Raw genomic sequence first — 18,160 nt, 5'->3', positions numbered from 1 at the left:
TGTTATTCCTCAACGCTTGTTTATGTGGAACTGAGTGGTTACCAGACTGCGTTAGCGTCACGCTATTGTTTCGTTGGAGAGTTGCTTGCCAGCTATCTTGATGTGACGTAGAAGTTCACGTGCCTGCTGAATAGCGCGTTATTATTCCGTTCTACGGCCACGAAGGTGTTGAAAATATCAACAAGCTTAGAACGGTGTAAAAGACTTCCCGAGTCAAGAGGCGTAACACTGTATGGTGAACCATTGATGAAGCAACTCCATTAAAGAGCATTTAGTTAGCTACGATAGATAAGGTGCTCATTTTTAGGGTGGCAGGGCGGCGATCTATCCCCATTGGTGTTACCTCCTTAGATGTTTTGCAGGAACGTAGCAACGTAGTACACTTTACTGCCGCACGCACCTGGGAATTATTGAACAGACGTACTGCTTGAACAAAAAGAATCATAATATTTATGTGTGTAGCTTCTGATTAGTTCACGATGTATAAGCACACACTACTGTAATAATGTGAAGTAAATTGAAAGAATAAACACACTAGACATATGCAGGAAATTTTAAGCCGCGAATAGGTTCATTTAAATGATATTTCATTAATGAGTTACCAGATTTTATGATTACCATAAGTTATAATAACATTAAAACGCATCGCGTTTCAAGTGGGCTCCCTTCGTCTTCAACCGTACAACATACAGTAGTAGTTCGTTTCTAGTAATTAAGCTTGGCGTGCCCTACGTTCCTGCACAATAATATATAGCTTGGGGAGAGGGCCGGGATATTTTGTTAATATACCTACCGTAAGCATCCACATATATCTGGGATGTTTTGTTAGTATACCTACAGTAAGCATCCACATATATAATTCGCGAAGGAAAAATAAAAATACAAAAGATTTGGTGCCAATGTCGAGGAAGTGTGATAGTCCTAAACGCACCACTTCACGAAGCAATGATATTTAGTCCTCAGTATAGGCTTGACACTGCTACATGATTTCCGCTGCTACCGAAAACGAATTACCGGACGCTTCGTCAGAGGGCAGCGCCAATTTATTTTGCCACCTGTAGCGGCTTACTGTGGCACGGGAGTTTCAATGTATACCAGGACTGCAGACATGTCACCTGATGACAGACAATAAGTTAATCACGTAACGTTATTTTTTCGAGGTGATAATTTATGACTACCCCTCAGATTTGCTTCAGAACCTCCCTGTGATAAACATTGTTTCGATACCTTATACCGTTTATTATCTATTAAATGTATACATGTCACGTGAGGCATAGTTTTTGAGTGGCTGTCATAGGTGGACGTGCAGCCAACTATTGAGCTGACCTCCAGTTTTCTAAACGTCGTCGTATCGATTGTGTGTCAAGTGAATTTATCACCGTTGTCTCTTCTTTTATGTGGCAAGGAGTAATAAGCGTAATGTGGCAAGGAGTAATAAGCGTATACTGTGCTCATTTAATCGCACAGTGAAAGAGAAGAGACATGGGCTAGCTGGCGGGACGACAGAATTGGCGAGTGGTTTGATCGTTTTGGAATGAGCATGGCGTAATTAGGAGTGAAATCCGCGCCGGCCAACGCGTCCGATGCATCCAGGCTGGGGCCCGCTAATGAGAGATTTCCCGTTTCGCAAGGAAGACACAGCTGATTGAGACAATTGCGCTCGCCAAACTGGTGCCAGCCAGCCAGCCAGCAAGCAAGACGCATTTGAATGGTGGATGCGCCGAGCGATGGTCGCCCGCTGCTCCAGGCTCCGCCGCTGCGCGTCCCTGGTGAGTACATTGTCCAGCACCGTGCCTGGATGGCTACCTGGTGAAACTGCCGTCTGGACGGTCGAGCGTTCGTCTGGAGCCGTAGTACCGTATAAAATGTTCTGCGCACCGTGGCTAACCAGAGAAACAAACACTCAACGTGTCTCCGAATTTACTCACCTTGGGCGCGATTGCAGTACACAGTTATATGTAACAAATTCTCTTCTGCTACTGTGCACGCGTCAAGCGTTGGAGAGAAATAGAGATTCAGAGTTTCACGAATCTCTTGAATAGCGTACGACAGCACCAGCCGTCCATCAGTGACGTTAGTGCAACCGGTTAAGGCGGTAGACGTCTGTCGATATTATGTCCATTTTCTTTTCTAATTTTCCTCCAAACACCTGTATCGCTGCAAGGCATCAAAGTCCTTTCTGAAAGAAATAATAATAATAAATAATAATGGCAGATTCGAGGCGAATCGTAATCGACTTGTGATTAGGATGATTATCTGTATACCAATACTCTTTATCACGTATATGCATTATGTACATTATTTGAAATAGAAGTACCTTGGTATGACATCATTGTGATATGTGCATGAATTATCGATAAGTAAATGTTCTTTTCATCACGATTCCTTGTTATAACTTTATTGCAACTCACCATGAATGTACCACTATGATTATCACTATTGTTATTGTTAGTTTCTGGAGAAACAAGATTTGTTGTAATGGTTCAGATGTTGGTGGAAGATTAGAAACAAAATGACGTGAGTCGAACGCAGTACGGGAAGACTTATAGTCTGCCGCCTTAGTGTGAGAAATTTGCTGGTCTGCGCTTTTTTTTTCCCCTCTGGCTTTTGGATATACCAATAGAGCCACTGTTTAGCGCTACTCTATGCGTCCGCAGTTGCACACTAAGAACGCTGGTTGGCTTACCAGTCGGTGCAGCAATACTAGTATTAGCAATGTGTCGTGCACACGCCTGCTGCATTGCAAACTTTCTCAAACGATTTAACAGAAACTATCCGGAAAAAAATATTTGATTCTTTCGTTACTTACAGCCTCGTGTGCCAGATTCATAGTGAACTGCCTATTTTCTCTGTAGCGCTCATAGTTCTGCGATGTTTCAGATTTACACAATCCACAACACGAAATTCAAGTTGTTTCCAAAGCAAAAAACTCGCTATGCGTTTACATTTCACGCACTTTAGGTCATACATTGCTGCGTATAAAAGCCAGCTAACATGCTCACTTTTTCTTTAGGAAGAGGTCTGTGTCGATCTCCAATCTCCAGAAGATGGTCTTTATGTAGCGCGCGAACAATACGGCGACAGTGAATCACTCATAACATCCCTCATATCTTATAAATAGTTGAAGACATCGAAACAAGTTTTTTTGCGAATGGTGCCGGTTGCGCTAACCAACGTTGCTGCTCGACGACTCTTGCAAGTCTTGGGTGGTACTCGAAACGCTCGTAAAACTTGGACCTCGATTTCTCGAAAACCAACGTTGCTGCTCGACGACTCTTGCAAGTCTTGGGTGGTACTCGAAACGCTCGTAAAACTTGGACCTCGATTTCTCGAAAATGCTTGGGGAGAGGATAACGCCAGAGCAGCATTTGTCACATCTATGGATGTGCTGCGAATAAGCGAAAATACATCGAAATCGCTTACCCCTTGGTTATATACTTCCTCCGTAAGTAAAGCTGACCTTAACCCAACGGTTGGTGTGATCAAAGCAGTTTGTTTACTAAGCTTGGTTCTGTTGGAGGTGGTATGCCTTCCTCCGATCTTTGGACTGACTTATCAAACCATTTACAGGGAGGCATTCAGCTTAAAGGGGACTCCGAGTTGCGATGCAGCTTGGCATTTCACTTGCTTATATCACTGCCAGAGGCAAAAGAAGTGAAAAATGCAAGGAATAATCCTATGACGTATTGAGAATCGAACTCCAAACCTTCGGATTTGTAATATGGAACTTAGCAGCCGAGGTACCGAACCACACCACACTATGGATAACGGAACAAAATTGCTATATTGCTTTCACTTGTGCCTCAGTTTCTTTAACGATAATGTCAGTACTTGCGTTTTGGGACATTCATGCTACAGCAATTGTTGCAGGTATTTTGGCATGTTTTAATAAAGATGCATATCTCTAATGATGCAAAAAATTGTCTTGAGTACTGTTAATTGTTTTCGATGCAGTTTGTATAATCACTTAACATTCAGTTTTTATGACAACGCATACTAGCCAGCTCGAAATTATTTTTGGTGTGTAAGACGTTTTTGCAATCGAAGGAGTGAGATAGAAAAAACATTAATTCACGTGGTGAGTTTATGTAAAACTGTGCTTAAGCTGCTCGTATTTACTATACCACAGCTGATTCACAACTAAAAGTCCACTTTCGTGTTATGAGGAAGCTTAGGGTGCGAAGTTAAACACAAAAATGCTTTGACGTTTATCTTAGGCGAAATTTTACGTATTGGATTTGCTCCATACTGCGATTAATTCAAAATGATGAAGATAATGTGCTTATTTAGAGGAATTTAGCGTACATCAGATCATTAAAATGTTGTTGTTTTTTTTTTTACATAATGTGATATAGTTTGAAGCGTGAAGCCTAGGCTTTCTTTCACTGCTGTCTCACAGTAAAGAATATCCTTCTATAACGCTACCTTCTTCATTTTTGCGTATCGTTGTATCACCACCGATTACATACTGCCTTCCATACTTCCTGCAGATAAAACACCTATATTGGTGAACGTCTGTTTCTGCTAAACCTCATAGCCTACCGTAAAAGACTATAAAGTATTCACAAATAGAAGAAACGCATTGGATTCCGCGATAAAGGTGCAAACAAGCACACACTACCTGACTTCATGTATTGTAGCGTAAGCTAAAAAATCTTTACGTTGAATTACGCTCTGCATAGATTGGAGAGGTTATATCTAGTTCACTTTCTTATGTTTATCACGTAAATCATAAAAATGCCTCTGTTCGGCTTGTCCATTTTTTCACCTTTTTCATCGTCAGTCGGCAGCTTGAGTGTCACAGTCGTACGATGAACCCAGTTCAACGAAGACTGGGTAGTCAGCCATGAATTTACCGAAGGAACCATCCCAAGATTCAGTTGACGTGATGTAAGGTAAGCCAAAAAACAAAATCGCGTGCTCTCCCAGTTCTGTTTGTTACCCAATGAACTACACTGCTGTTGCTAAGAACTACTTATAGTTATACCGTTCGAAACAGCTTTGTTTCGATAATCAGGATTCAAGTGATTTCATTGTGTACAAACTCATAAGCTTTCAGACAGAACAAGAGTCTATTTCATCCAAACAGAGTCGTCTTGAAGAGTCTTGGCAATAGCTGCAACTTGCTGAGACATGCACTAAACGAAAGTCCAGGTATAGGAAACATCGGTTTTCAACATCATCTGCTTTAAAACTGGCACACGTCAGCTAATCCTTCGCTTGCTGAAATTTACATGTTACAGGGTTCCTTCACACACTGCTTTTCCGTAGGGTCTGTGGCTACCAAGGAGTCGAAAATATAGCAGAAGAAAAAAATTATCGCTATAAGCGACAAATCCGTCTCGTGAGAATTAGCAACTGTCTGGATATTGACCATAATTCCCAGTTACACTTTTAAACTAGATTTTGTTAAAACTTTTACGTAATTATACCTTCTGTAATTTTAACAAGACCCCTCTTTTTAAACTCCTGACGTTCTTCTCCCGACCCCCCCCCCCCGAGCCCCCCCCCCCCGAGGCCCCCCCCCCCTCCAAGCACACCCCGCTTCCTTTTTCCCTCTCCCAATCACTTTCACTTCATTGCGCCCTCCCCCTTTCCTTCCGACATATACCTATTTAAAACATTGACCACAGCTGCAGAACAACACAGTACTTTAACGTGTGGTTCTCAACAGACAAGACAGGTTGCTGACGCAACTACTTAGATAAATCCCAAATTTATTTACGATTCTTTTTTCTATTTATTGTAAAATATTGGCACATACTTAGTTTCACTTTGTTTCAGATCTGAAAATGATCCTGAGTGATCGAAACATATAATCTAATTAAAAATTGCATCTGAGACTGAGCAACAAATGAAAATTTTCTTAAAAGTTATGTTTTGCGGTTAGAGAGGCTTCGAATTTGAAGGATAAAGCAAATGACTCGATGGACAGCATCATAAAAAAATGGATAAAAATAAAAGAGAGAGAGAGAGAGAGCTACTCTCCACGTGGTGAAGAAAACATAGCTCCCCAATACTGTTACAAGAGCAGTTGAAAATATGACGTTGTCCTGGAGAAATCATAAATCTCGAAGCAAGAGCGCGTAACCCAGTTTTCCTTCCGCACAAGAACAGTTCATTGACGTCAGCACAAGCTGAGAGAAACAGAATTTCATACGATGTTTCGGACAATACAAGCACGACTGCAAAAAAAGAATTTCTTCCAGTTTTGGCTTTGAGTTTGATGTTCTGTTAATAAAAAAAATTGATTTCTGATATTGTGTGTGTGTGTGTGTGTGTGTGTGTGTGTGTGTGTGTGTGTGTGTGTGTGTGTGCGCATGTATGCATGCATGCATGTGCGCGTGCGCAGTGAGCGAGTAGAGAGAGCTTAACGATCACAACGAGGAGTTAAAATGCTGGATTTCGTGACCCGAACCCTAAGTCCACCCATATGGATACGAATATTCATTGACGTTACAGCAAAGCCATGATGGAAAACCATTGATGTCACTGAGCGGACGTAGGTTCGAAATCGTGCAGATGACGGAGTTATCTACGAGTTTGCTTCGTTCGTACAGAACTCGTCACATCAGATAAGACTGGTGTAAGTGTTCTGCGTATCGTTGACGCAGAATGAACCTGTCAGACTTTCGAAACTCTTCGTTGTTTGGCATTGTTTGTGCCTGGTGGTGTTGCAGTACAGCACGTGCCTGGAACCAGAGAGAACGCAGTATCGAATCCCGGCCGGACCAAGGATATTTTTGGCCCACCTTTAATCTAGCTTTCATCTCTCAACGTTGCGAGGAGTCGCCCGTAGCGACAAGTGGTTCGGATTCCACGTTAAAGTATCGGTCCTTTTGCCTCGGTTGTGTAATTGGGGTAGGTTAGGGTTGCGCAAGTCGCCGACGTGGCTTTCGATTGAAGGGCTTTCACCAGGCTATTATTATTATTATTATTATTATTATTATTAATAATATCATTATTTGTGAAGGCTGACCGTAACTTCTGTTGGCATGCTTCTCTGGAATCCGAAACTGAAGCATAGCGTTTATACCGGCGTAATATAAAATATTCGAGCGTCAGGTTCATAATTTCAGCCTCCTTAATTTCTACTCTGGTACTCGCCATTTCAGAATTTCAGATAACCACGTAATTCATGTAAATTGCCCAGATTTAAATCATTGAAGTAGCGTCAGTTATTCCGCACCCCACCGCTCTCTCTCTCTCTCTCTCTCTCTCTCTCTCTCTCTCGCAGAGGCGCACGCACGTATTTTGAGTGGAAGAATGGTGCTTTTTTTATTACTGTTGAAAGTATTTATCTGCCTGAATTCAGAAACATTTTAAAGAAAGAGTGTAGCACTGATGTGGTCTAAGTTAATTCTTACAAACAGTAACAAAATAGCAATGACGCACTGTTAATGACGGTAATATCGTCGTTATTGGTTTCGAATGACAGATTCGTCATCAGATGGCCGTTCACGTATATTTTTTCATTGAAATTACGTTACATATAAGTCGTCGACTGTTCCTGGCTGTGGCGAAAGTTTCTTTGGGAGAACATGACAGCACGAATCTATATGATAAAAATGTGACTACTTATGAGCTTTTAACAGTTGTTCGTAGATGCTGTTTTACTTTTTATAAGAATAAACTTGTATCTTTGCTCAGCAGCGGTCTCACAATGTCAATTCAAAAAACTGGGAATACGAATTCTGTTCATGCGGAATAAGTACAGATTATCCCTCGAGGTTAGACTTAACAGTGAGTGCTGCTTGAACACCTGCTCAGGATGAATATAATGAGTTTATCTGGGTATCTCCAATCGTTTGTGAACCAGAATAATTCAGGAGCCAGTCAGAGGTAATGTGACCACAAGGAGTTCAGAGGGATGTCCATGCTTTGCCAAATAACTAATCGAAACTGATTTGCGTGCACTCACTTTATCGTCTTGGTGTACGCTATGATTACTTTACCGTTAATAATAGTCCGAGCAGTGTGGAGCAGCAGGTAGCAGTGTATACGCAGCTGCACCTGGGGAGGTGGCGCAGTGACAACACACTGGCCCCGCATTCGGGAGGATGGCTGTCCAAATTCCCTTACGACCATCTAGAATTTGGTTTCCGTGCTTTTCCCTAAATCTATTAAGTGGAATTTCAGGTTGGTGCTTGTGAAAAGCACACGGCCAGTACCCTCCTCTATCCTTACCCGAATACGGGCTTGTGCTAATGATTACGTTTCTCGTAGTATCTCCTTTAAATCGTACTTCGCAGCAAACGCATATACAGGGTATTTCTAAGTCCTTGCATTAAACATCTAGGGGTGATAGATCACAACTTCTGTTACAAACAAAATGTCTACTGACGCTTCCCGGCTACACTAGCCGTCAAGTCGTGCTATACACCAGGCCCACCTACATCCACAGCATCAACTATGTACATGACAATTTCGCAATAATGGACATGTGATAAACACAGAGCTTTAGGTCATGGGATGCCTCTTAATATCGTGTCGGACCTCCTTTTGTACGGTATAGTACAGCAACTCGACGTGGCTTGCACTCAACAAGTCGTTGGAAGTTACTTGCAGAAACAGTGATGCCTGCTGCCTCCGTAAGCGTCCACAGCTGCGAAAGTGTTGCAGGTGTAAAATTTTGTACATGAACTGACATCTCGATTATGTCCCATAAATGTTCGGTGTGATTCACGTGGGGCGATCGGGATGGCCAAATATTCGCTCGAATTGTCCAGAATGTTCTTTAGACCAATAGCCCAATTGTAGCCCAGTGCCGGCCGCGGTGGCCGTGCGGTTCTAGCGCTGCAGTCCGGAACCACGCGACTGCTACGGTCGCAGGTTTCGAATCCTGCCTCGGGCATGGATATGTGTGATGTCCTTAGTTTAGTTAGGTTTAAGTAGTTCTAAGTTCTAGGGGACTGATGACCTCAGATGTTAAGTCCCATAGTGCTCAGAGCCATTTGAACCATTTTTTTGTAGCCCAGTGACATGGCGCATTGTCATCCATAAAAATTCCATCATTGTTTGGGACCATGAAATCCATGAATGGCTGGAAATGGTCTCCAGGTAGCCGAACATACCCGTTTCCAGTCAGTGATCGGTTCAGCTTGATCAGTGGATCCAGTCCATGTAAACATATCCTACACCATTATGGAGCCATCACCGTCTTGTGCAAACTTTCTTAACAACGTGGGGTTTGCCCCACACTCGAACCATATCATCAGCTCTTACCAACTGAAATCGGAACACATCCGACCAGGCCAGGGTTTTCCATCGTCTAGGGTCCAACTGTTGTCACGAACACAGAGACGCTGAAGGCAATGTCGTGAAGGCACTCGCCTCGGTCGTCTGCCGCCATAGCCCATTAACGCCAATTTTCGCCGCATTGTTGATTTGTGCAGTTATTTCATGCTGTGTTACTTGTATGTTAGCACTGACATCTCTAAGCAAACGCTGCTGCTCACGGTCGTTAAGTGAAGACGACGGCCACTGCGTTACCCGTGGTGAGAAGTAATGCCTAACATTTGGTACCCTCGGCACACTCTTGACACTGTGAATCTCATAACATTGAATTCCCTAACGGTTTCCGAAAAGGAATGACCCATCTGTCTAGCTCCAACTACCATTCCGCGCTGAAAGTCTGTTACTTCCTGTCGTGCGACCATAGTGGAGTCGGAAACTTGTTCCCATGAATCATGTAAGTACAAATGACAGCTGTGCCAATACAGTGCCCTTTTGTAATTTGTGTGCACGTTACCACCGTCATCTTTGTACGTGAATCTCACTTTTGTCACCTCAGTGTCTTGTGTCCCGTACCATTAATGTGACAAACTCTCAGAAACCTGAATAACCACCATTTGCAGCGCGAACCCCTGCTAGACGTTCAGGAAGAGTGTCATTGAGGTTCTAGAAGGTACCGACTAGTATGTGGAGTCATGCTAACTCTAGTGCCGTGGACATCTGCACTCGGTTTCCCAGTTGACGTGAACAGCTAGATCGAGGTGGTCCCAGAGATTTTCGATTGGATTGAAATTCGGGGAGTTTTTTGGCCAGGGAAGTGCGGCAAAGTCATCCTAGTACCCTTTGAACCACGCACGCACACTGCGAGCTGTGGCACTATGCATTGTCCTGCTGGTAGATGCCATCGTGCCGAGGGAAAAGGAACTGCATGTCAAGTTGCAGTATTGGCGTGAAAATCCCAGCTTTCGTTGCGTATGAACAGCAGTCAGCATGAGTGCGTGAATCAGGCACCTGCCGCGGAGGCTCATACGCAGCAACGTTCGCTGACTGGTCGTTCAGGAGACACTGTTGGTAGCCCCACTTGGTTCACTTGGGCGGTCGGTTCCTCAACAGTTACACGTCTGTTCGCCCATACACACCTCTGCAGCTGTCATTCACCACTGTGGTTTCCGCAGTACGACAACGACTGCACTGTTTTCCGCATCCCCCGACGTGCGTTGTATACCCTTCACTGATAATGCTGCTAGTCGCCGTCTGTGAGTGGCTATTCCACGTTGACATAGAAGATAGGCGATGGAAGCATTAAAGCTACTACACCATGTTCATACCATTATAAGCCTTAAAGTCTGCCAGATTACGACAAAATAGTCAGAACTAGTTGCAGTAAAATAAAGTTGTACTGCAGCTTCGGTCGAAAAAAGACAGCAGCATATCGCCTTCAACGGGACCTTGATTAATGTTCAAACCAATTTTCGAGGTGATGACAGCTCTGCTTCGTAACAGCTTTTTGGCGGTACAGTAAAAATGTATTTCCTTAGTATCGGCCGGCCGTGGTGGCCGAGCTGTTCTAGGCACTTCAGTTTGGAACCGCGCGACCGCTACGGTCGCAGGTTCGAATCCTGCCTCGGGCATGGATGTGTGTGATGTCCTTAGGTTAGTTAGGTTTAAGTAGTTCTAAGTTCTAGGGGACTGATGACCTAAGATGTTAAGTCCCATAGTGCTCAGAGCCATTTGACCCATTTGAACCTTAGTATCGTTAAAGGTACTTCTGAAACACGTCATCATCCCGTCCTTCACCCATACTCTTCTAAATAGGCGTACATTCTGTCTCGAGAGACCAGGGGAATAATCCCGCGCTGTGGTGAAGTCACGGTACTCATATTTGGAAAGAGCCGGCTCCATATATCAGTTCACCATTTAGTTTTCCTCAACTACCTGAGGCGAATGCCCCAACATTGCCCTTGGAAGGGCGACGATCGCCTTTCTGCCCCATCCTTGGAACAGCACCCCCTAGTTCTATGCTCCGACCGTGGTGATTTCTTCTAATGAACTAGACGTAATTATTTCGTCCTTTCGGCCATACTCGCAGTGAGCCGACAGACCGAAGCTACGGCACTCGTTCCGTCGTTTTAAACCACACACAAACGTTAAAGACGTTGATCGGTGGCAAAGAGCATCCATAAATCGAATCTGTGGCCATGCGAGGATGTTGTTGATGTGTCGTTGTCGTTATTAGCTGCGTAGCGACGCCTTTGCAAGTTTATTAAAGAAACTGCCGGATTCCATGACTATTTGTCCAAGTTAAAACCGCTATCTCTGTTAATTAAATTCCTCGCAGACGAATTTCAACTGCTTCTTCTACCACTGAGACCAAAAAGATGAAGTCGACGGTAGAGTTTCGACAATTCTTATAACGTATAGTGTGACCGGTATCGATACACTGTTGTGCCACAGACGATTTATTGGGCTATGAGTGCGAAGTGTACCTTCGGTGCTCCATGCATCTATGGCGGGTTGTACGAAAGGCCAAACTCTCAGGGAATCTTGTAAACCACACCCTTGCGGAGTTTCGAGTCATCTTTGACGGAAACCAAAAGTGCTGTCGTCTTCGGTGGAGGGCGAAAAATCACCCTGCGTCAGTTGTTAATTGTACCACTACGCGTTTCGTGACTCACCATCATCTTCTACATCTACATCCATACTCCGCAAGCCACCTGACGGTGTGTGGCGGAGGGTACTTTGAGTACCTCTATCGATTCTCCCTTCTGTTCCAGTCTCGTATTGTTCGTGGAAAGAAAGATTGTCGGTATGCCTCTGTGTGGCCTCTAATCTCTGATTTTATCCTCATGGTCTCTTCGCGAGATATACATAGAAGGGAGCAATATACTGCTTGACTCTTCGCTGAAGGTATGTTCTCGAAACTCCATCAAAAGCCCGTACCGAGCTACTGAGCGTCTCTCCTGCAGTCTTCCACTGGAGTTTATCATCATCTCCGTAACGCTTTCGCGATTACTAAATGATTCTGTAACGAAGCGCGCTGCTCGCCGTTGGATCTTCCCTATTTCTTCTATCAACCCTATGTGGTACGGATCCCACACTGGCGAGCAATATTCAAGCAATGGGCGAACAAGTGTACTGTAACCTCCTTCCTTTGTTTTCGGATTGCATTTCCTTAGGATTCTTCCAATGAATCTGTCTGGCATCCGCTTTACCGACGATCAACTTTATATGATCATTCCATTTTAAATCACTCCTAATGCGTACTCCCAGATAATTTATGGAATTAACTGCTTCCATAAGGGATCTATCTTTCTGTGTATTCGCAACACATTACATTTGTCTATATTGAGATTCAGTTGCCATTCCCTGCACCATGCGTCAATTCGCTGCAGATCCTCCTGCATTTCAGTACAATTTTCCATTGTTACAACCTCTCGATATACTACAGCATCATCTGCAAAAAGCCTCAGTGAACTTCCGATGTCATCCACAAGGTCATTTATGTAAATCGTGAATAGAAACGGTCCTACGACACTCCCCTGCGGCACACCTGAAATCACTCTTACTTCGGAAGACTTCTCTCCATCGAGAATGACATGCTGCGTTCTTAAGGCGAAGAGTTGTGTGGCTATGTTCTTGGTGAATTTTCTACCTGAAGATGATGGTGGCGTCCCTTTCTTTTCCGAGCAGTCTAAAAGTGACTGGCGTAAGTCTTTTTTTTCACCTAATTTCTGAGCAATGTATGCTTATTTTGGTAGGTAGTTGCACCACATAGAAGGAAAACTTCTGTGAAATCCGAGTGGGTTGCATATGACCCGATGGCGGCGTTTGCGTCAGAGACGCGTTATCTGGGAGGTCGCGGGCCCTTCTGTTCCAAACTGTGACGTCCGTCCGATAGAGAAAAGAAGAGGGCCTGTTTTATGCGTGCTTTGCGGGAACGGCGGCGCCCCGCGATGCGATGCGCCCCGCCTCTGCTGTCGGCCGGACGGACAGACCGAGACCGCTACACGCGGCCGGGGTAGGAGCGCTCGCACGTCATCGCGTCCAGCCGTAGCGGACGTACGAGCAGTGCGCCAGTTTCGTCCACGTCCGACGCACCTCCAGACTCTGGCAGCGCAGACCGACTGGCGCCTATATGCTGTTCTTCGCCCCGCTGCGACGATTGTTGCTCCGTAGTAACGATGCGAATCAATCTCAATGTTGGCAACCTTATGGGGGCGTTTCCAGCGTTTTCATTGGTATGGACGTGCAAGCAGCAGACTAAGGTACTCGCAGCAGTTCAACGTGCGTTCGTGCGTGCGTGCGTGCGTGTGTGTGTGTGTGTGTGTGTGTGTGTGTGTCGGCGTTATTGTATAACATACCAGTAGCCGCCCCCACCCCATTCTTTAAAGAATTGAATTCCCGTGTGTAAAACGGCATATCTCCCGAATTATATGGCGTACAATGGCGTAATATTTCAGGCACGTCCACTGGTATATGTGGATACTGGCTGCAAAATGTGTTGGGAATAGAGTTAGTCGCGAAGAAGTGATAAATCAAAACGTCATTCCTGACTTGCAGTTTTACTGCATGAACAGCGAAAGTGTAGTTAGCGATAATAATTTTTCCTTGAATCATTTTGTAGGGGGTGGCAGCGAGAAATGGTTTCGAAAAGAATTGAAATGATATGTAAGGTTTGTTGGAAGTCGCTAAATGTTCTCAGTCTCAATTACTGGATGAACTGTTTTCCGGATAATTTGCGCGCCTTGAGGTACGGTACACTGTTTCAAGTGTAGTACTTCCCTTATTGTGTTAAACTTTTAACTTAAGACCATAGCTCTTAACGAATTGATTTTCACAACAATGTAAATTTTTAAATTCGACCGATAACTGTACGAAATACTGACAGTCATATTTTTGTTGCCCCTGCAAGCCGTTAAAAGGCAACTTTCAACTAGGACCTGCGCCGGGTTAGCCGTTTAGTAATGTAGATTAAAAATATAAACTATTTTTGACCCACGTTATGCTTACGGGTGTTTAGCTGAGTCTTTGATACCGTTTTTCCGCGTATACGCCTAGCAGCACAACTCTCGGCATCTGAAGAAGACGAACTGGCCCGTTCGTCTAAATATCCAGAGAAATGGAATCAACAACTTTGCTGACTGGACGTCGTTAATCTGTCTCGCCGAGGAAACTTGAGAGTTAGTATCTTTGAGAAGTCATTAAGGAGGATACGAGTTCGCCAACCACTTGTCTCGTTCTTGAAACACACTGTAAAATATTGTAGTCTTATATTACGAAAATTTTAATAACGTCGCCATCAAACTAATATATTCACTCACCATTATTTTCGTTAGCAGTATGAATATTGTTTGATGATGATGTTTTTAGGGTTCCGTGCCCTAGTCTGTAACAACGTAACCCTTACAGGATCTCTTTGTTGTCCGTATGTCCGACTTTTAAGGACCCTTTTTCTCAGGAACGAGTGGACGTATCAAGTTCAAATTTATGTCAGATATTAAGGTCTATGGTTCCTTGGCGGTGTAAAAATTGTAAGCATCTAGGTCAGTGCAATTAAAAAATACAGCCGTTTATGTCACTATTTTAATACTTGAAAACTCATTCGTCTGAACACATAGGGTACTTACCGCTGACCTTGAATCATTAAATTTGGCAAAAAGCAAGGTTTCACAGCACAAGTAAAGGAAAAAAATCCGAAAAGTGTTAATTCGAAATTACATAACACGAAAAATATTTTTGTCCTTTTTTATTCGTCTGTCGGTCTGATAAGACTTTTTTTTTTATTCTATCTTTTCAGGAACGACTAAACGCGTGAAGTTCAAATTTATGTCACATATTAAGGTCGATGGTCTCTTGGCGGTGCAAGATTTTAAGCATCTAAGTCAGTAGACCCAAATGTTGCGCCATTTATTCACATATTTAGAAATTCGTAAACTCACTCATCAGAACCTATAGGGTACTTACTGTTGACCTAGAACCATGAAATTTGGCAAGAAGAAAGCTTTCAGAGTACAAGTAAAGGAAAAAACTCTGAAATTGTTAATTTTTCTTTTGCCATTTGTTATCCGATTTCAAACTTGAAATTAAGACATTCTTGAAAGCCTTGGAGTCTCTGAGACAGATATCATACCAGTATCAATGTCAATAGCAGGCAAAAATCGTCAATATCCTCGATTCCCGGAATGGATACAGTGTCTATGTACACATAATTAAATTCGTATGGAAACCTCAGTGCGCGTGTCCTGCACGCACCTAGCCAATTTTTTGTTTTCCTGTAACAACCATGTTTTCGTACTATTTATATTTTTACGTGCGACTCGTTCCAGAATCCGATCAAGCTGTAATGGCATGCGGGAGGACGTGTCAGATGCTAAGTCAGTCGCCAAAATCTCAAAGATTTCCCTTGTTCGCACCAGTCGGCACTTTTCCTTTGCGAAAAGTGTGTGGCGTTGTGTTTTAAGTACTTTGTCAGAACATGTCTGAGAGTGTGCGTGAATGGTCGAGCAGGGTGTGCGCATACCCATGAATGTGCCTTCAATGTTGCGGAGTGGGAAAACGTATCGAAGATTAAAGATCTCTCTCTAGTGCCGACACAAGCTGTTTGAGATAACGGCGTTGTCACCCCATGTGCACACTTTGCTTGACTGGACTTAGGATATAATTCAGTGTCGTACTTATGTTCTTCGCGGCGTGGGGGGGAGGGGATGAAAACTATGCTGGTGAACTGCCGAAGAGTTTTAGTATGATGTGAAAATCAGTTATAATTATTCCAGTGTGTGTGAGGATTTTTTAGACACTTTCGGAAGTTTCGTTACAATCATTTATTTGCACGAATGGTGCACAAGCTTTTGTGTGTGTGTGTGTGTGTGTGTGTGTGTGTGTGTGTGTGTGTGCGCGCTAGTCGGAAGTTGTGAACTGTTTGTTGGAGCCGCTGTCTGACGTTGTAAGACGTACAGTTTACTCCAATTACCCGTGCGAGCAGGAAGAGCTCTCCCTTCCGCAGGAACCATATCGGAGTGGTTTGCGGTGAAAGGCGTTGCGACAATTGACGACACTAGTGCGTCATTGGAGGGTCCTATTCCCGGACGGCTCCTGCGCAAGCGGCATTGCGGTACTGTGCGGTTGCACCTGTGCGTGCCACTACGAAACTTAATCCAAGCGTACAGCCATGCCCTATCTGAAAGACATGTCGACACGCTGCTCAAATTTGTGCTGTAGCCTCCTTCCTTCTACCCACCCACCAACTCGTTGTCTCAGGTTAGTAATGACGGTTCGAATCTCTCCTCAAGTGCGGAAATAGGTCCAGTGAGCGATTAGTACCCTTAAAATAAATTCCGATGTGTGTGTGTGTGTGTGTGTGTGTGTGTGTGTGTGTGTGTGACATCAGACGGAGGAGCTGTGTGTGGCCACATACACCCCATGCCGTTATTAGAGATTTTGGCATGTGTCGTATCCGTTTTTGGCGGAACTAGGCAAGTTAGGGGTATCCTAGGAAGGAAGTAACGCAATTTAACACTTCAACTTGTGTGTCGATGCCAGTGACAGTATTGTGGGGACAGTTTGTCATCGCAAACACATGGTAAAACTGTCAGATGCATTGGCGGATCACGCTCTTGCATCGCCCTGTATGAAATAACTGTAGTTTTCGTTGTTAGTTCTCTGGGAGAGGGCATTGTAGTATATTAGTTATATATCTATCTGAAGGTGTGGGTTGGAGGAAAATGAGCCCAGTAATTCGCGTTGCGCTAATTGCACACCAAACTCGTGTTCTCACTTCACGCTGAGGTTCTTGGTGTAACAGGTGAGGATTTTAAGAACTCTAAGGTCGACAGTTCTGCAAGTTCACGTACTCCGATAAATGTAGTCATGCTTCATCAAGGTGTAGCAGGGAAGAGGTATATCAGGATAAGTCTCACTGGCAGGCATCAGAGTGCAACACTTAGTTGCTGCACGGGCGTCGAGCAAAAATATCTAAAATGGTCAGTCGATGCTCTACCGTTACTTTGTCAACTTTTAGTTTGAGTTCGTGCACAGCTTTCTGAGTAGATGGTGCAGACACAGCAGTCTGAAGTGCTAGTGCTAAATGCCGTAACAACTTTCTCGGCCTTACAAAATTGTTGAGGCTTTCGTGGCCACTTGTTGACAAACTGCCTATTGGCTTCCGTCTCGGGTTCTTCGGCCGACGTTCATCTAATGATTTTTCTGACGTTTCGCCAGCACGAGTGGCTGGCATTGTCAAAGCTTCACCCTCCATTGCCGGTGGTGAACTGGAGGCGAGCTCGCGGCCGCAGACTATATGTACCTGGCGCGCCAACGTCCGAGGGCTTCTCCACGGTCATTTCCGGTGCGGTTCTCCTCTTGCTACCTGCGACGGTCGTTCGCTGCAGTACGGGAAGCCAGGATCCGTTTACCTTAAGGCTTTCCTCCTTCTTGTTGAAACTGTTCGCGTGTTTTTGGATTTCTACAGCTTCTCTGAACAAGCGCGTGTGATAGTGCTTCTCTACAGCCAGAACTTCCGTGTCGGCGAATTTTATTGCGTGGTCGGTCTCATTCAGTGCGTGCTCTGCCACGGCCGATTTCTCCACCTGCCCCAACCTGCAATGTCGCTTATGCTCTTTGATCCTGGTGTTAATGGATCGTCCAGTCATTCCGACATAAACTTTTCCGCATGTGCAAGGTATACGGTATATTCCCGACATTGCAAGTGGGTCTCTTTTCTCCTTCGCCGATCTAAGACACTCTTTGATCTTCCTTGTCGGTTTGAAAATCGTCTTTACGCCGTGTTTGCGCAATATACGGCCGATTCTGTCCGTCACTCTGGGAATGTATGGCAGAAATGCCGTACCCGACATTCCTTTTTCTGGTTCCTTACTTCGCCGAGTGTTTGGCTCTGTTACACTTCTAATGTAATTTGTGGAGTACCCAT

The 18,160-nt window shown here is 44.2% G+C and overlaps 1 protein-coding gene across 5 annotated transcripts in view; it reads left to right on the top strand.

The window, feature by feature from the left end:
• Positions 1-18,160, top strand: part of LOC126176062 (inositol-trisphosphate 3-kinase homolog) — a 528,034-nt gene that overhangs the window by 473,136 nt on the left and 36,738 nt on the right. Inside the window, exon 1 of one of the 5 annotated variants that reach the window (XM_049923227.1) lies at positions 13,294-13,499. The exons of the other annotated variants lie outside the window; for them this stretch is intronic. Within the exon in view, the coding sequence (XP_049779184.1) occupies positions 13,416-13,499 (84 nt within the window). The 5' untranslated portion in view covers positions 13,294-13,415. Of the gene's footprint in view, positions 1-13,293; positions 13,500-18,160 lie in introns of those variants that run through there. 5 annotated transcript variants of the gene reach the window in all.

The sequence above is a fragment of the Schistocerca cancellata genome, chromosome 1, assembly GCF_023864275.1.
Source record: "Schistocerca cancellata isolate TAMUIC-IGC-003103 chromosome 1, iqSchCanc2.1, whole genome shotgun sequence".
Lineage (NCBI taxonomy): Eukaryota > Metazoa > Arthropoda > Insecta > Orthoptera > Acrididae > Schistocerca > Schistocerca cancellata.
The sequence above is the reverse complement of the archived record's forward strand: the minus strand, read 5'-3'. Positions and strand labels throughout refer to the sequence as shown.